Source organism: Amphiura filiformis, chromosome 6 (assembly GCF_039555335.1).
Source record: "Amphiura filiformis chromosome 6, Afil_fr2py, whole genome shotgun sequence".
NCBI lineage: Eukaryota > Metazoa > Echinodermata > Ophiuroidea > Amphilepidida > Amphiuridae > Amphiura > Amphiura filiformis.
Genome location: NC_092633.1, coordinates 26,444,956 through 26,465,284, shown reverse-complemented (window position 1 = coordinate 26,465,284; position 20,329 = coordinate 26,444,956). Strand labels below are relative to the sequence as shown.

The window sequence follows — 20,329 nt, the reverse complement described above, 5'->3', positions numbered from 1 at the left end:
GCCTGCACAATATGGATTGATTTAAAATCTAATATGTGACATGATCAAGGGGAATGAGTCACATGTCGACCCTGGTCGAAAATGAGTTTTAAATATGTTTCTAAAGAGGACATTTAGAGCTTTCAGAAACTGAAAACCCCTTGTTGATATGACTTTTCTTTGCGAAGTAATGTCAATTTATCAATCGCTGAAAACAATATAAAACAAAAGAATTTTGACACCTTCTTTGCTAATATCTCAAAATCAATATTAGCGACATCTGACTCATTTCCCTTGATGTTTGTACCAAAAATAATCTTTGGTCACATCTGATGTCCACTAAGTCATGACAATGACCTGTTCACCCATTACAGAGATGTCACTCAGTTTCACTCAAAGAACCTGAAACAGGTCCAAAAAAACCTGAAAAAGCATGTGAATGCAGGCCCAAAAGCGCCAAAACAGACTGAAAATAAATAAAAATGCAGGAATTCAGACTCACAAAAACCTGAATTCAGGCTAAAACCTGAACAGTGGCATCTCTAACCCAACCCTTTCTATCCTGATTTATGTTCCTGCATCACTCTGTTGGGATAAAAGGGCCACACCCGACAAAATGCCCCTCCCCATGAAGTCACACTTCATCAAGTGAAGCATCAACCCCTAAAATACAAACATTCTCCTTTCAAATATCTTTAATTTGACTATTTTGACTCTTACAATTGACATTTTCAAGTCTCCCTAACATATTCTGGGAATACTAAACCCTCGTTTGCACACTATATGAAACGTGTGTGTGTTGAAATATGTATGTGTATGTGCGAGTAGGGGGATGCCTGCTTGTGTGTTCATAAAACGCACACTCAAATCCAGTCAATTCTGTGCATCATAATACAAGGGCAATTATTAAATCTTAACATCAAATTAAATTAAAAAGCAGTGAGGGTAGACAAAAATTCATTCGTAGCTGCTCGAGCCGGCTCCGTAATAAATTGATGACTGCAGATTGTGCGTTATCCAAGTGTATGGCTCCTTTACTACTGGTAATGATCATAGACTAGATGCATTCTCTCTCTTTCTCTCTCTCTAGCTCATTATGTATGCTCACAATATATATATGCAGTGCTCAGCAGCTAACTGTATGCTGCATGGCTGGCTGGCTGGCAACTAGTGTATATGTGTATACCGTGCACTATAACCTTGCTATATGTTAAATATGGGAGAGAGAAAGACAGACAAATCTGTACATGACAATTTAACATTTCATTATGCGATTTCAGAGAAATGACGCGCACATAGAAATGTAAACAATTGACCTGTTCCTACTGATCAACTTAGTGCTTTTTAGTGATTTAAAAATCCTGAATGCACAGGTTTGAAATATTTTACTTAAGAAATGATGTGATATACATGTATATATATTGGAGCATTTAAGAAAGATGATAAGATGACGATGATTGTGATCTTGAATTGTAAAACATGAGATGTGTATTTGTAGGTCACTTGTGTAAGCCTATATATGATATTGCAATGATATCACATATTGCATATCACTGTAAAAGGCATATCAATTGAGGGTGGGTAGGTTTAAGATGACTGTATTTAAGACATATGCGACCTTTATAGGAGATTTGACACGTTTTGGTCAGTGTTAGCTGATTAGATCAATACAGGACATACAAAATATATGAAAACAAACAAGTTACCCCACAGACAGCTGGACTGTAAGGCACAGCATACTGCTTAACCAATGTGACAAGATCAAGAACAAATCTGAGCTATTCCACTAGAAATCCATACACCCCCTGTGGAAGACATGACCTTAAATCTCTAACACATGAGGTGAATATTTCAATTGGAGTCACTCATTTTCAGCTAACCCCATTTGAAATTCACATTCCCTGTATCGAAGATTAAGGTCATGTCCTCCATAGGGGGTGTATGAATTTCATCTGGAAGAGCCTAATGAGTCAGATGAAGAGCACATTTTTTTCCACCTTTACAATGGGCTATTACATTTAAAATCCACACTACCCCTGTGGAAGATTTTGGAAATATAATCCACGGGGGAGTATGAATTTCAAATGGAATAAACACATTAGCAGCTCTATTTGAAACTCACCCTCCCTCAGTGGAAGATTCAGGTTAAATCTTCTCAGCGGGTATATGAAATTCAAATGGAGCTGCCTTATGTGCCCAATGCTGAATATTCCTTCAAAATTTGCTGTATAGTGCCTGAGATTTTGGTTTTTCGCTCCACTAATTCTGGCCTGATTGGAGTTAGCCCAGCCAAAGTGACATCAACAGCAGGACGGGGCCAATTATAAGAAAACTCTATATTGCCACAAGAACAAACAAATACACACTTATTGACCAGGGATATAAGAGGGTAATTACTAAATTTCCTGAAAATTTAACTGGCCCTTGGCCAGATAGCCAAGCGCTTTTGCACAACATCTAACATTTATGGGAGCTTGTCTGGGGAATAGGCTAGGGGAATCACCCAATCCCTGCTTTTTTATTATTATCATCCAATTCCAGAAATGTTTAAAAAAACTTTTTTTTTTACATTTCCAGATTTTTTTTAAATATTTCCAAATTTAAGGAAATATTTCTGGAAAATTTGCATCCGTGATTGGCCAAGCAACCAACCAAGCAATGTTCTTACCTCTGTAGGTTTATCTGGTGTGAGTGGTTGTTGGTTGATTAGACCAACATGATTCTGCAATTCCATAGGGGGAGGAAGGGGCACAGCCTCTGTCTCATACCCATCGGTCTCCTCTTCCTCTACCGGAGAATCAGGAGGGGGCGGGGCACAACTTCGTTGCGATTCAAGTAATTCGTTATCGTGACTGCTAAATGACACTTGTTCCTGCAAAAAGTTAACGAACAATGAAAAGATGAAAGTGAGTTAGGATATTTACAATTGAATTCATGACATTTAAAAACACTTGAAAGGTTATTTAACATGTATGGTATAATGCTTTGCCGAATCCTTTTTAAGCATACTCCTTGCGTTACTTGCGAAAAGCGTGTGCATCAGAGACCTTGTGCAAAATAATATGCGCTGGATGGCTAATAGTATGCTTAATTTGTAAAAAAGATTTGGCAAAATATTATATCAGATGATTATTCATACTCTGAGAGACTGGTAGCCTAGTACAGATGGTAACTTTTTATGGTAGCAATTTATCCACCTATATGTCAGAGTGGTATAAGATCCTGTCGCCCAGGCAATTTTCATTTGTTACCTGTCTCATTAGGTAATCCCAAAACTCTCTGTTCATACTACTTGTATAGTATCTACAAGATTCAATTCACCCTTTTGCTCCTGAAAGCCGCAACCTGCATGGTAGGGCTAGGACTGGAACAGGCAACACCGGGAGAGGAAAGTGAAGGTTAGGGTGCGCCAAAAGTGGAAGGGTGCACCAAAGAGCTCGATTTAGAGGGGTTTTGCATGCATGAATGTAGGTTTTCAGCTGCGCATGGAACTTTGCCGCTGTGCATGTACTTTTCAGCCTGTTTTTAGGAAAAAAGCACATTTGTGCATGTAGATTTTATTTTCTAAATCAACCCCTGGTGCACCATATGGCGAAAAAAGGGACCATCAGCAGATCAACCATGAGTATTGTAGCATGAGTGTACAAGTGTTGTCACCTCTTTAAGTAGCACTTGAGATGAAACTGAAGGTATTAAGTAAATGGATCCATCCCTGGGGCACATGCTACCCAAGTGCTCCTGAACAATCTTGGGGTGTATGTGACCTCAATTGCATGACAGGTAAGTTGAGTAATCAACATTAAAAGGGCTATTCCACTTAAAATCCAAACTACCCCTGTGGAAGATTTTGGAAATATATTAAACAGGGGGAGTATGAATTTCAAATGGAATGAACACACTAGACAGCTCCATTTGAAACTTGCCCTCCCTCTGTGGAAGATGCAAGATAAATCATTCTCAGAGGGTGTATGACATCCAAATAGAGCTGCCTAATGTGTTCATTTGATTTGAAAATCATACTCCCCTGTGGATCTGTGGAAGATATTTCCAAAATCTTCCACAGGGGTAGTGTGGATTTTAAATGGAATAGCCCAGTGATGTTCCAAAAAGCCACAAACAGTCACAGCCTGGATGCCTCCCTCTGGAGTGCAGTGAGGGTGGATACAAAAGAAGGGTACTTTCTCCCAAACCATCACATGTGGATTAAGGTTAACTTTATATATATGTTTGTGGGGGAGTGGAAGGGGAATAGAGGTTGGAAAGGGGAGGGGACTCTTGCAATTTGTATCCGGAGGACATACATGTTTAGTGCCAGAAGTGGGTAAGTGCAATAGCTGCCATGTGTAGATGAGCACAATATACTGCGTGTAAATTGCCCAATGTTCACTGAGCAGCTATTGTACTTACCAATTCTGGCACTGAGCAGTCCATGTATTTGTGCCTCCTAAAATCAGATGCACTAATTGATCATGGAAGTATGTCTACCCCACGAAGTGAAAATGCAGTGCCTGATATGCACTTGCATAAACTGTTACTTTGTGAAGCAGATGCTTTATTTTCCCAAGCCAATCACATTCTGCAGATGCCAATGTGTATGTGTATGAAAGAGGTGAGACTACAAGAGAGAATGGACTTTGCCATGTTTGCATTGAGAGTGTACATCTGGAATATTTTGCCATGCACTCAGTAAACCAGTGTATCTTTGCTTACCATCTTTGTGTAATTCATGCTGATTACTTAAACTGTGCACTGTATGTGCAAACATCAGCAATGCACTAAAGTGTATCTCATCTCAAGTTGAAAGCCACCATGTTGCATGTTGCAGCAGCAATGCATTTAAGGCCAGAGTAATGGAAGACACATTCGTCCACACCCGAATTTGAGATTTCTTGATATTTATCAACACTAAGATGTATTATTTCACTTGAAACTGATTAAATACAACTGGTTAATATTTACACGTATTTTTGCTTGATTTATTTCACTCTTTTCAACTCTAAAAAGTCACATGGTTCAAGACAGCTTAGTAAATTGGCGGAAATAATTATTAAGAAATGCTTGTGAATCACGAAATGCTGTAATTACGCTGTGGCTAAGCGCGTCGCCTGGTGGCGCAACTCTGCTGCGTATGTCAACGCATGAGTCAAGGCGCATTCGGTATGTTGTTAACGCCGCAAATGCGTTATAAACAAAACAAAAATTTGCAGTCAAAATGCCACTTAGATTTTTTAATTATTTTGAATTTTGGCGCACTAAAAGCAGACATTATAAATTCATTGGTGCAAAAAGATGCATATTTAGACCATGCACCATATACGGCTTTTACAAGCGTGAAAGTCTTGCCGTTTTAAAATATAAGGACATTTTGTGCATAATTTTAACATTTTTTTACTAAAACGTCGATTTCTCATAGTTCACTTTTGACAATATTGCACGATTTTTGTGACAAGATAACTGGAAAAATATGCAAGCAAAAGGTAAACTTTTGCACTATCGTTTAGAGTACGTCAAAGTCTAGGGAAGGTTTTCTCATTTTTTGAAAATATTTGTTTTAAACAAAAATATACACCATTATGTGCAATTTTTAGCTGAATAAAATGACAAAATTGCCTTTTTCACATGTTTTTATCAATATTTCGAAAAAAGAGACGAATTTCAAAAAAATAAAAAAACCTTCCCTAAGTTCATGTCTCTTCATCATAAAAAGCTAACTGAAATTTTTTTTACTCCGAACGGTTTTTTTTTCAAGTTGTCACAAAAAATTGGGGTAAAAAGTGATTTTTGTGATTTTTTCAAAAACTCGAGATTTTTGAAAAAATCTGACGTCACCATGGGATTCCTTGACTCATTTCCTTTCCAAAAATGTATAGTTTTATATACTTTGGACATACAAATTCAGAAATAATGATGCTCGAAAAGGTCCATGTTCGCTCCCATTACACTGCCCTTAAGCCGTACTTCTATGCATGTGTATACACATTGTGGGATTAAGTTAACATGTGCAATTCGAAACTGCCACTGCAACACCCAACAGGCCTTTCAACTTGAGACAAGACATAAGTTCTAAGATGTAAGTTATCATTTGATTTCTCGGCCTTGTCGCAAAAAATCCTGGAAGTGCACTATTTTGATCATGACAATCCTATACGGCTGCTATGTCACAGCATATCATGAGGCTATACAGAGTCTGAATCAAAATCAATGAAAATGAGACATACCTCATCAGCTAAATCTTCTTCTGAAGCAAGAGGGGGGTCTGTTGCATCAACTGTTGCATCTCCTATTCTGTCCTGTAAAGTGTAAAGATAGAAACAATTCAATTATCATCAGTAGTTTATCATTCTGAGCATTTTGCAAATCAGTGGCTTCATCAATAGAACATCTTACACTTGGTTTCAAAGAATGGCACTCCCTTGCTCAGATTGACGCGAGCACCCTGTTAATGAGCGACATACACTGATCTTTGTTTGCCCCGACCAATGTTTTGACGTGTAATCGGCCAATCAGATTACCACGTCTGTTGTTAAGATTGTCAGACATTCGAATCAGCCAATCAGAACCCCACTTCCGTGTTTACACTGTGCACGCCCTCAAAATGTAAACAAGTGCTATTCTTCTTTGGCAGAAACTGTAGTATGATATTATTCCTAAGGATGTGTAAAATACATGCATTTTCCATAAAGTGGTGAAGGGATTCCTTTAACTTATGATCACATTACCACAATTCTTCATGGTTTATATTATCTGCCAGTTTAAATATTACATCATAAACAATGTTTTACTCCTCGCATATAAATGTGTTCACAGTCTTGCTCCTGCAAATCTTCAAGAACTTTAATTAGTCAATATATTCCGACACATAGACTTTGTTCCTCCACTCAGTTTTGTCTAACCAGTTGCTCACTACCATTGACTCAGTGTGGGTCACCATTCATTTATCTCTTCTACCTTCCCTAATTTATCCCATTTGACCAATTTTAGAACAAAATTCAAGACAACTGATAGTAAATTCAAGACAACTGATAGTGTATCACACCCAACAGGTAGGACTCAGCCCACTTTATTTGCTGATCACTCACTATATGGCCTAAGACACATCATATTGAACCATTCAGTAGCATTCAGGAATGTAGCTCTATACAGGTGCAGTATCCCAATCAATCTACATCAAACCATCACAACCATGATACATTCCCCATGTTTTTGTATGGGTAAACAGAGATACTAAGCAGATGGGGAATTTCAAGCCAGTCTCAGAATAAATGTGTTTGAACACTTGGCTCTTGTGTTCTTCTATCTGCACCACACTATCTGAGTCACTTGAAACTAAAATTCATAATACTGTTGCCTCAATGTTCCTCTTGCACATATCCCCTCTCTCCAGTGGCTTGGGACCTGTGCCCCCCTTTTTTGTCAGTCAGTCAGTCAGTCAGGGGAAATGCACCCAATCGGGGGGAAATTTGGAAATTGACTATTACGGCAAAATTTTTGTTGGGGGGAATGGAGACCTGTGCCCCCTCCCACTTTTGCCAACATAGGCCAACAATAGGCTAACATAGGCCAACAATCAATGATGGCTGAACATGGTGATACTGAGCGCATTGTGCATTCTAACATTGGATGGGGAAGAAGAGGACTATTTACAATTATTAGGCCTTTAAATTTTCAAACAAATACTTTCTGAGGTTGTAGCTCAATTATTTCATGAGAACAAAATTGTTAACACTTTCGGAAATTTCACAGCAAATTTCGAAGCTGCCAAACCCTTCCATGTCAGACTTTACATGTTTGTAGTTAATAAAGGTGATACTTTTATTATGAATGTTTTTTGATAATCTATGGTTTTATCAAGTCCATCTACCTGTGAAACACTCTTTCAATAATTCACACAAAAACGTTGCAATATTTATTTTCATATTTTAACCTATGAAAGTTTGTTGAATAATAGATACACACTGTTGAATAATGTTGTGAGTAATAGTGTCACCATGAATTTTGCACTCCAATAACAATCCCTCCATCAATTACGTGATCATATAAAATGTTACACTAAAAGTGCTATGAATAGTGTCTTGTTTGGTCTTGGGTTTAGAACAGTGAATTGCATCCCAAACTCACTACCTTTATCAATAGATTTGTTACTAACCAAACAGGTCAACCAACATCTTCTGTTCATGGACAACAGAGTGGTATGATAAACAACCATAAACCTGAATTCAAACCCGAATTCAAACCCTAACCAAATCCGAATTCTAATCCTAACTCAAATTCTAACCAAACCTTAACAAATAGTCTTGCATGGAGGCCTAATAATGGCTTCTTTAATAACTGTGTAGTTCAATGTGGTGTTTAATGGTATTGCTTTCTTGGACTGGCTTTGTGGTAACCTGCCACAGACATCTCATCTTGTGTGGATGTGTGGTTGTGTTAGACGGATTATTTTTATGACTACCATGTCCATTTAACACGCAAGTCAGTGCCAGTCTGATCACGGAATTTATTTCGAAAGATGGATCAATCCTTACTACCGGTCCTAATGACCTAATCTTAAGGTCATTGTAAAGAAGATATTAACAAAAGCACACAAAACCAGTTGATTTAACCCATGTATTTCACAGTATGCATCAAACAGTATCATACCCTATGGCACAGTTCAACAACCTGCATTCATCAAATCCAGAAAACGAATGTCAAACTACAGAGTATGAAATTTGTACCTCACACATGCCCATAGGTGATTGTACATTATGAACCACATTACATCTCCAGTGGCATAATTCATCAGTAACCTCATTGAACAGTGATAGCTCAAATGCTGATAGCATGATAACGAGTACTGGTTTTTGTACCCAATGCTTCAAATGTCATTTCATTAGAGTACAAGCATATTGGGGTTAATGAACTGTGTCCTGACAGATGAGAATGTTTAAGATCCTCATGGCAGGAGAATATCGACTGCTCAGTGCCAGAAGTGGGTAAGTGCAATAGCTGCCCTGTGAACATTTGGTAATTTACACACAGTATATTGTACTCATCTACACATGGCAGCTATTGCACTTACCCACTTCTGGCACTGAGCAGTTGATATTGACATGAAGGAATTGCAATGTTTGTAGATTGGCATGTGTGAGAGCATAGGGATGACACATGGTGGCATGCCTTACATGCATAATTGGGCTACCTCCTTCTGATGGGAAAAGGAGGGACAAAGATTCATGAAAAAGACACTATTTGCAGCATGAAGCATGCCTTATCACTAAATTTCCCCAAGTAGGAAAATTTGAGATACTATTGAATCTTGCATCTTGTTGGTGAGGGGCGGATTCTTTTGCAGTTAGTAAGGGATGCACCATTAGATTCTCAGGGGGGGCATGGGAGTTTGGGTCAGGCAGAATTTTTTTTTTTTTCGCCTCCAAGAGCACCAAATTTTTTTTTTTCGCCGCCTTTGGCGGCGAAGTTATTTTTTTTTTCAATTTTAATGTAAATTTGTATACAAAGTTGGGTGGGGATTTTTTTTTTTTACTCATCAGTGAGGCAAAAATTTTTTTTTTGTCTCACTAGTGGGCAAAGTTTTTTTTTTTTTCCTCACTAGTGGGCAAAGTTTTTTTCTTCAAAAACTCCCATGCCCCCCCTGGAAATCTAATGGTGCGCCCCTAACATCATACATGTCAAAGTATTTTGATGGTTTGGTACGGCTCATTACTTGAACGATATGCACCATGACACGTCAACATATGTATCTATGGCACAAGATCTTATTTCACACTGCTCCTACATACACACATGTATAACTGACTTAAAACATCCCTACACAGTAAATAGCATCATTATTGCCAAACTCAGGATATCTTATAACATTCAGAGTGTGCCTTGATGGTATATATATATATGTATATATATAAACATGATAAAATGTATGTTAAGCAGTAAGAACATCAGGACACATGGTGGCTTTAGTTATGTGCAAAATGTAAAATCGGAGCCCTAAATCTTTAAAATTAGCCTGAAGGAGAGTCAGTTAGCAAGGTGACATGCGGTGTAGTCACACGCATCCTTACGTGTAAACACTGAGCTCTATGCATTGCTACACAGATACACACACGCTGACTGACTAACATGTATACCTACTGCAACTGTAATATGCACTCACATTTCATGGTAAAATGGCGGCATGTAGCTTAAAATGTAATCACCTATAACCAAAGGATGAGCTTGCATAGTAATAAATAGGTGATGTACATGTTCTCTTATTTGTAAAATATACAGGGTATGGTATTCAACATGTTGGTATATAGATGCTTATGTTCATCATCCTTTTAATTCTCATCTTCCCCTCATCCTCATCATCATCATCATCAACATCATCATCAAATATACATTTTTTTTAAACTATAAAAATATGAACAAAATATCAAATAATTTGCCGAAGCAACAAAGTAGGCAGCATTTCCTAAATTAACTGATACAAGTGACCCTTATTTATAATTCCCAACTATTTTTGTCACTTTTGAGCAAGCTCGTAATTTAAAAAAATGCAGGGAAAAAAGTGAAAATGGTTTAAAAGATATTGATAAGGTAATTTAGAATTTGATGCAAAACAAACTTTGAGAAAATATATTCATATTCTTTTAAATATGAGCCGAAAATGGTAATTTTCCTAAATTTAGAACAAAACCATGATGTCCTTCCTCCCTGGTCTGATACTACAATATGCTAACTCCAACATACTGAATTGTCATGGTGCCCAAAACAGTATACCTCCAAGTCTTCATTTATCAGTAAAAATCTGATATTGACCAATAAGTTGCGTCTTTAAGCATGAGCGTTATGAGGCGCTTAGCGCGAACCATTGGTTCCTTAGCACATTATACGCAGAATGCAAATAAAACACATTTTAAGTCAAATCATGCAGCATTGAAGCAGTGTGTCCTGCTAGTCAGATGAGCAATATTGAAATAATGTCATTCCCCATGTTACCAAAATCACTTGCATTTGTAATAACCAGTAGGTCTCATTAATTCAATTTGTCAACTACAAAAGTGCCATACATATTCACATCTCAACAATCTACCATTACATTGACACTATCAATTAAGGGTATTATAAAGGATACTGACACACCAATTATCTCAACATGAGTAAGAATATATTAAGTCAGACAGCCAAAGACCAGGAGAAATGTCTCTGATGAAAAGGGTGTGTGTATAACTGTACAATATAAATATATGGGGCTATGAGCTTTTGCCCCAAATTTCACAAAATGCTATGTTTAAAAATATTGATCAATGGCAAAAGGTACCTTTTTTACCGTTTTTGGTGCATCTATCATTACATTGACACTATCAATTAAGGGTATTATAAAGGATACTGACACACCAATTATCTCAACATGAGTAAGAATATATTAAGTCAGACAGTGGAAGACCAGGAGAAATGTCACAGATAGAATGATTCGGATAAGGGTGTGTGTACAACTGTACAATGTAAATATATGGGGCTATGAGCTTTTGCCCCAAAATTCACAAAATGCTCTGTGGAAAATTATTAACCAATGGCAAAAGGTACTTGTGAGGGCTAATTTTTTTTACCGTTTTTGGTGCATTAAATCTTATCATGGTTCTTAGTCAACCACATAAATCTGAAAAAGGTATCAAATTAATATACATTTGCCCTAATTTACAGGTGACTTTCCAATGTATAATTATGCAACATTTGAAGAAGCTACCATCTACGAAATCAAAATTTTAAGAGCGCAGGTAGAACTTATTGAATGACCCTCATATATATTGGAAATTCAAAATGCTTTTATTCTTCTGATTCTTTTCCATGCAGCATTCTTTAATCATGAACATTTGCTTAATATTGTTATTATCCTTATAATTTAAAGCACCGGAAAGATGCAATTAGATATTTATTCATTTGTGTAATTGAAAGAATTTTTAAAGCAATATTTTTTTAACTTAGCTTTCTGCTGTAGTCTCCAAATACTTCCAAATTGAACAGTAGTTTAATTTACTAACTGAAATTTCTCATCTAATTCATGAAATTAATGCTTGTGGTATGACTGGCAAAAAAATTATTTCATCAACCAATTCAATTTCACAAGAAATTCCAATCCGAGAAGTCCGACTGCTGCAACTAATATTATCAACTCATAAAGACATTTAATGGAAAACCTACAATTTTACTAAATAACTTGGCAGAGAACAGAAGACTGTGATAATCGCCAGAAAAATATTTCTAGGAATAATAACAAGTCCATACAATAACTACGACTTTATATTTATTCATTTTAAGAGGGGGGAACCCCCGATATGTAGACAGTCAGCACAGTATTAGTAAGGCTCATGAATCATACATCATGGAGGAATCATGGTGAAGAACGACAATTTCATTATATAATTTGCAGATAACAGAAGACTGCATCTTCAGAAAAATATTTCCAGGAAAAATAACTAGTCTATACAATAACTACGACTTTATATTGTGCCCATTTTACGAGGGGAAAACCCCCGATATGTAGACAGTTAGCACACTAAGTAAGGCTCATGAATCATACATCATGGAGGAATCATGGTGAAGAACGACTATTTCATTATATAATTTGCAGAGAACAGAAGACTGCATCTTCAGAAAAATATTTCCAGGAAAAATATCATGTCTATACAATACCTATGGCTTTATTTTGTGCTCATTTAACTAGGGGAAAACCTCGTTATGCAGACAGTCAACACAGTAAGTAAGGCTCATGAATCATACATCATGGAGGAATTATGGTGAAGAACAACAATTTCATTATATAATTTGCAGAACACAGAAGACTGTGAGCATCTCCAGAAAAATATTTCCAGGAAAAATAACAAGTCCATACAATAACTATGACTTTATTTTGTGCCCAATTTTACTGGATGTGAAACCTGGACGCGAAATAAAAAAGGATTAACATGTTTGAGATGAACTGCATGAGAAGGCTGCTCCAGGTACACTCTTCTATGTATATTACCAATGAACAAGTAAGGGCAATGAAGGAAAGTTTCATTGGAGAGCATGAACACCTGATCTCCATTGTGAAAAAAAGACAACTCCAGTGGTTTGGCTATGTGATCAGTGGAAGAACAGTCTAGCAAACACCATTCTGCAGAGAGGTAGGCCTACATATGGGGTAAGGAAGAGAGGAAGACCAAACTAGATGTGGATTGATAACATCAAAGATTGGATTGGATTGAACTTTGACCAAGCTCATACCAACAGCTGAGGACACAGAACTAAGGTATCAGTCATAATCTGATACCTTATTTTATTGTATTAAACTTAAGGGGGTACTACACCCCTGGCCAATTTTGTGCCTATTTTTGCATTTTTCTCAAAAATTATAACGCATTGGTGACAGGTAAGATATGCATATTATAGGGGCAAAGACTACGACTACTGCACTGAAAATTCAGCAACTCAAGGCAAGTAGTTATTGATTTATTGATCAAATATTGTTTTCCCTCATTTTTGACTGTAACTCCACAACTGTTGTCTGTGCTGAAATAAAATTTCCATTGCAATAGTTGTAGTCCTTGCCCCTATAATATACATATCTTACTTGTCCCCAATGTGCTATAATTTTTGAGAAAAATGCAAAAATAGGCACAAAATTGGCCAGGGGTGTAGTACACCCTTAAAGGAAGCATTAATTTTTATGGCTAATTTTTAAGCACAAAAGGCCAATTTACAAATATGCCCTCATTATTTCATGAAAGGTGGATATCACTACATGAAAGTATCAAATTACAAATGGTTTGCACTAAATACACGTTTGATTGGGGTTCCGAGGTTTAAAATCCAAATTTTCTTCATTTTCCTATTGGATTACATAACATGAATTTCACTAGATTGAAGCCTATGTTAGGCAGTTAAGACAGGATCTTGGTGCACAAGAATTTGTACTGAAGCTTAATGAGGCCTGTCCTCACATGTCAAAAATGTGATCATATCTAGCATTTATATGTAGAATAAATGAAGTTATAAATATAGATGGAAATAGTTCATAACACTAACACAGCCCTCTTTTATAAAATTAACTCTTTCAGGAAATATGTTGGGTCTATAGAGGAAACGTTTGCGAAATTGAAACGGAAGTTAGATACACATTCTAACAAATTTAATTTCATTTTCAAATTCCTTTTTACATATACATGCATCCTACAGTGAGAATGCCAAGTTGTCTAAATGTTGTTCCTTTATAGTTTTATCTAAAAAAAAGTTATGCAGACAATAATAGTATTTGCACTTTTTAAAAATCTAGTAAATTGACTGTGTTGTTGTCAAGAAGAGGTGACATGGCAATTGATTTTGTTAGAATGTCCATATTTTCACTTTAAAAACGGCCGAATTAGTCAATGGCATTCTTTCACTCATGATGTTGGTTTAAAGTTGACAGAAACTCTTCCTGATTACTAATATTATTTCAACATTTTGGGTAAAAAATACCCAAACCTAAAATTTGATAAGAAATCATTCACTATGGCTCTAAGATCAGAATTGTTCCATACAAATCAAACATACCCTATATACAGAACACTGACAATTAATAATCTGCTGAAGATTCATGACATTGATTTTATGATTACAATGTACAATGTAAAGGACATTGACAAGAACCTGCTGAAGGGTTAAGACCACAGAATTACAGAAGGAAACCCCGGACTCCCTATACCGCCACATACAATAACGCCGTCAGATATGGGGAGAAAATTGAGGGTATTCGGGTCCTTGCCGACTGACTGTACACGGAGACAAACAAAAACAATTCTGTGTCTCATCTGAAGCGTCTTGGAATCGTGTGCAGGTCACATCAAGTGCATCTCTCAAATGCACCCATCATCCATGTCGCACCTGCATGACAACGATTGCCTCAAGCGCATAAAGAGGATAACCGAATAACCAAATTTTTGCTCCATGCCTGTATCAAGATGGCGGTCGAGTCCTGGTTCTCCTTCTTTAATACAGTGCTTTTAGATTACTCTCTACAACGTCAAACCATTCTTACCTCTTTATGTTCATGTGATGTTGATGCTGTTTTCTCTATTCTATCACTAAGTTTGCTGTTTGTGCTAAGTTTCCGTACTGGACTTGTTAACCACTTTCTGTATCAAGAAAAAATATGTAAATAAAGGTGTGAGCACTATGTATCATATATAAGTTTGACATACATAAACAATTCAGTCATAAAAGGGTAAAACTGGAAAAAATAAGCCTTGAATACACATGCATCATGACACTTCTATTACACAGATACAATTGCAGTTGCTGCAGAAAAATTACAATCTACCTACTAATTTCAGATTTTCACCAACTCTGTCAATCTTCAAAACAAGTAAAAGACATTATTTCTACAATGACGCTTATTATTTAGCTCATTGTTTGAACTATTTTATTTGACTTACATGACTTATGGGCATAAAAGTTGCTATATGCATTCCTTAGCTTATTATGTTTGATTGTAGTGCCATTTTATTATTTATAGATAGGGAGGGAGAAGGTTGACTTTGTAATGGAACTCAAATTTAAAGAGCATAATTATTGGTCTTTTAGTGTTCCCTTACTGGGGCTAAAATTCAAGATAAATGTGCATGCATCAAATAATAAATACACCTGCTTAAGGTGGTATTGGATGCATTTTCTAGAAATTAGAAAATGATTTGAGCATGTTATAAACAGAATAATTGAGTAGGGTAAAGTACACTGATTAATATGCCTTTTGTTTGGAGCAAATCGGACACGGTTTCCAAAATACATCAATTTATATTTTCTTTGTATCCTATTGTTTTTTGTCAATAATCAATATAGTTAATGAGCTAAAAGGACTGGAAAGGCTCATTAATATGTAATTTTTGCCAATATTTTGCTAAAAACCAATGCATAAATGTTCAGGGTACTTTTATTTTGCATACTTTTGCCCTGAAACTTGGTCAAAGTGTTTCTAATATGTTCTAATGTATTATATAGTGAAGCCGCCCTCTAATTTGCATATTTGCATAATTAATGAGCTAATTTGCATAAATGCTAATTAATTATGCAAATATGCAAATTAGGGGGCGCTTCACTATATAATACATTAGAACATATTAGAAACACTTTGACCAAGTTTCAGGGCAAAATTATGCAAAATAAAAAGTACCCTGAACATTTATGCATGGATTTTGTTAAAATATTGGCAAAATTATATGTAAATGAGCTTCTCCAGTCATTTTAGCTCATTAACTTGATTGATTATTGATAAAAACAATAAGATACAAAGAAAATATAAATTGATATATTTTGATAACCGTATTCGATTGACTCCAAACAAAAGGCATATTGATCAGTGTACTTTGCTCTACTCAATTAATCTGTTTAAAACATGTTTAGAGCACTTTTATAATGCCTCCATAACCACCTTAAGGGCTGGGGTATGAACGTTTGGACAGTATTTATTTTGGGACATTAGAGCACATCAGATATATCGAATTGCATTCTGAATACGAAGAATGTCATTCTGATATCAAATAATTTTGAATTTTGAAATTCGCAATTTAATACACATTTTATGGCAAATCATTAAAATTGATATTTTTGATATTTAACAGTACTTGAAGTAAACTTTATAAATCTGATGATTTATACTTAAAGTGTATGTAGGTGGGTTGAAAAGCCGACGATCAATTGAAAATTTTGACCTTTCGTATTGAAGATATGGATTTTTTTTTTCCCAAAACACCAAAAAAAATTAGGTCTTTTTGGGAAAAAAATCCATAGCTTCAATATGAAAGGTCAAAATTTTCAATTGACCGTCGGCTTTTCCTCCCTGCTACATACACTTTAAGAATATATCATTAGATTTATATAATTTACTTCGAGGACTGTTATATATCAAAAATTCGAAAAATATCAAATTTTTATAATTTGTCATAAAATTTGTACTATATTGTGATTTTCAAAAATGAAAATTATTTGATATCAGAAAGACATGCTTCGTATTCAGAATACAATTCGATAGGTCTGAGGTGCTCTCATGTGCCACAAAAATACTGTCGAAACATAATAAACGCTCATTTTAGATCCCTTAAGCATATTCACAATAATAATGTTATGAATTCCTCGGTCCCCGAGTTTGACCTAGGCAGAAATAATGGTTTGGTTCGATATTTGGTTGCTACACTTGATTTGTTCCGATTATTTACCAAGACGCCTATTTTGTAGGCCAATTGGCGATTGCATTATATGGCGAGGCTCAGTGTTGTTTTTGTGTGTCCTACCATTATGTGGTGCTTACATTTAATCGATTTCTGTGTCTGGGGTTAATTTACAAATACGCTATTCATTGCTCTCAAAATAATGGTTGAATGAAACGCATTTCAAAAAACGTTCTGTCAGTCAATTGTATGCTTTATCTCTTATGTCTTATACCCAATACATTCAAGGTGCCAATCAGTGAATAACTTGTTATGTAAAGCCACTAATTAGTACTGTTAATTAACACTACAACAGTCATGGCATCATACACACCAGTAAGCAGGGATATACAGGGTGGGTTGAAAATCATCTGTACTAAAATATTTAAATTTAAATTATAATTTATAAGTCATTACTTATGCTTTCAACGTTGCTAAGGAAAGATAACAATTTGGGACCGTCCAGATTTCAATACCAAGCATCCCTTGAATGTTTTGACCTACCCAATATTGATATAATTAGTGTCCATTACCCGACTGCTAATTAGGTCAGCAATCTTGCTCTATCAAATGACCACACTTTCTTACAAATGTCAGGGTATCCTTATTAAAAAGACCACAAATATCTCTTTAAATGTTGTATAGGGGTGGGTGGTTGCTCCAGGCTTGTTTTAGGTGCAGGGAGATATAGGGAGACTATATGGTTACCATTTGCCTTCACCAAAAATTAATCACACATCCACAACAGTGATTTACACAAGTTGACAACTCTAACACTGCCCTGAAAGACACTTAAGTAGTATTGACTAATTTCCACTCCCAATCTATACGCTTCAGTTAGCGATGGACGAGAAGATTTGTCCTTCATATGAGATAATTAGCACACAAGTTCTTATATGACTGATTTACATTAATTATGATTCAAAAGCTTTAAAGCCCACTTTAAAGGGTCACTGAGATCAGGAGCTATGTAATGATACTAATGATACTAGGTAGAAAGAAAATAATCTCCTGACAAAATATGATGCATTTATTATAAGGGAATAAGAGTGACTACCAACTTAAATTTGTGATAAAAACTCTACTAGTACTAGTGTCATAAGAACATTCAGAATTCTTAACACAGTGCATACACTACAGAAATGTTGAGATTGCTCACAGACTGTGTTGCAAATAAGGACACGTGTGTATGACTTAGGCTTCAGAAGGGTCACAATTTTCAAATGCCACATAAAAACATCTCTAAGCGGCTTTCAGTTATTCCATGAGTGCTACAATCTATGCATTGGTTACTTAGTATATAGCTTGAACATCCCAAACATAATCCCTGCATTTTTGTTCTTTTACTGGATGTTTTCTTTCTTGGTCTGCTTTCTGCATGTTTTTCTATATTTTCCATTTAATTATTTTTTCTTTCTTACTTTCTCCTCAAACTATCTTTCCTTACTATTTTTTCTAAATTCTGAAAGTATTTCCATTCTTTAGGCATTGTCTTCTTGCAGCCTTCCCCCTTTTGACATCACCATGAACATTTCAGGCTGAATTTCTCTTTTTCCATGCTTCCAGGAACACCCTATCATTTTCTTGAAGGCATCCTAATAACCCCTCACTCTGGTAAAATTGAAATAACAAAAACATGCCTCTATCTCTCTCTTACATTAAATCGTAAAAACAAAAACCCTTCTTGCAACCTTTTTTCACATATTATCATGTTGCAGAATGATTGAAGTCTGGGTATTTTTACATCCAGAACTTAATTTCGCTGGTACGGTTTTTTTTTCGCCAATCGCTTACAATAAAGCACTGGTTCCACTTGAATTATGACATATATTCTGCTGAAACACTTGCTAAATTAGACTGATACACATCAAATATGATCAGCCAAATTAAGTTTGAACAAAAATGCAATAAATAAATTTGTGAAATTAAATCCCTGGTGGAATGAATTTGTTTTACAGTACCCTATTTTTAGATTTAAAGGGTAACAATACATAAAACAAACAAATTTGGTTCTGTTATTTTCCTTGTGTTGGCAATATCTAGAAACGTAATGATGGCAGTCAGCAATGGTGACAACAATAGCATCACCAAACAACACTTGGGGGTCACATCCCATTTTAGAATGTAGACCTTATGAACTCTCATGATTACAAAACTAACACTAGAACAATCACAACATAATGATGCAATGAGAACAAATTCTAAATTTAACCATGCTATAATTAAGAAGAGGAGGTGCTTGTTGTTCAAATCAAATCTTAAGTTTACTTTGAGTTGGTAATACTTAACATAATGATGATAGTTAGCATCAATGAAGAAAATAATGCCATCATCAACACTTGGGGGTCAAGTCCAATTTTAGAATTTAGACCTTATTATGAAATCTACGCTATTACAAACTAACACTAGAACAATCACGGTATAATGATGCAATTAAATACGCTATCATTTGAAGGGAAGACAAATTCTATATTTAAATTTACTATAATTAAGAAGGGTGGGTGGTTGTCATTCAAAATTAATCTTTTCAAAGTTTTCTTTGAGTTGGTAATACTTTAATCATAATGACAACGGCTAGCATCAATGAAGAAAACAATGCCATCATAAACACTTGGGGGTTAGTCCAATTTTAGAATTTAGACCTTATTATGAAATCTACGCTATTACAAACTAACACTAGAACAATCACGGTATAATGATGCAATTAAATACGCTATCATTTGAAGGGAAGACAAATTCTATATTTAAATTTACTATAATTAAGAAGGGTGGGTGGTTGTCATTCAAATCAAATCTTAAGTTTTCTTTGAGTTGGTAATACTTGAAAACATAATGATGATGGCTAGCATCAATGAAGGTAACAATGCCATCATCAACACTTGGGGGGGGGGGTTAAGTCCAATTTTAACTATAACACTAGAACAATCACAACTTAATTGTGTGCTATTAAATATGCAACAACAATTATAAGAAGGAAAGACAAATTCTATATTTAAAATGTGCCATAATTAAGCAGCTTGAATTATATAAAATAAAATCTGACGTAGGCGACAAAAAAAAACCACTCTGTTATTATACAAGGTGTCCTTGAAAAAACTGTATCATCGGGAACTGATTTATTTGGGTATTTTATCGCATAAACCCAAAGA

At 35.6% G+C, this 20,329-nt stretch overlaps 1 protein-coding gene across 1 annotated transcript in view; it reads right to left on the bottom strand.

Moving 5' to 3' along the window:
* The window catches only part of LOC140155190 (triple functional domain protein-like), a 324,171-nt gene that overhangs the window by 45,202 nt on the left and 258,640 nt on the right, over positions 1–20,329 (bottom strand). Inside the window, 3 exon segments of the mRNA XM_072177934.1 lie at positions 2,648–2,851; positions 6,198–6,269; positions 15,017–15,113. Of these exon segments, the coding sequence (XP_072034035.1) occupies positions 2,648–2,851; positions 6,198–6,269; positions 15,017–15,113 (373 nt within the window).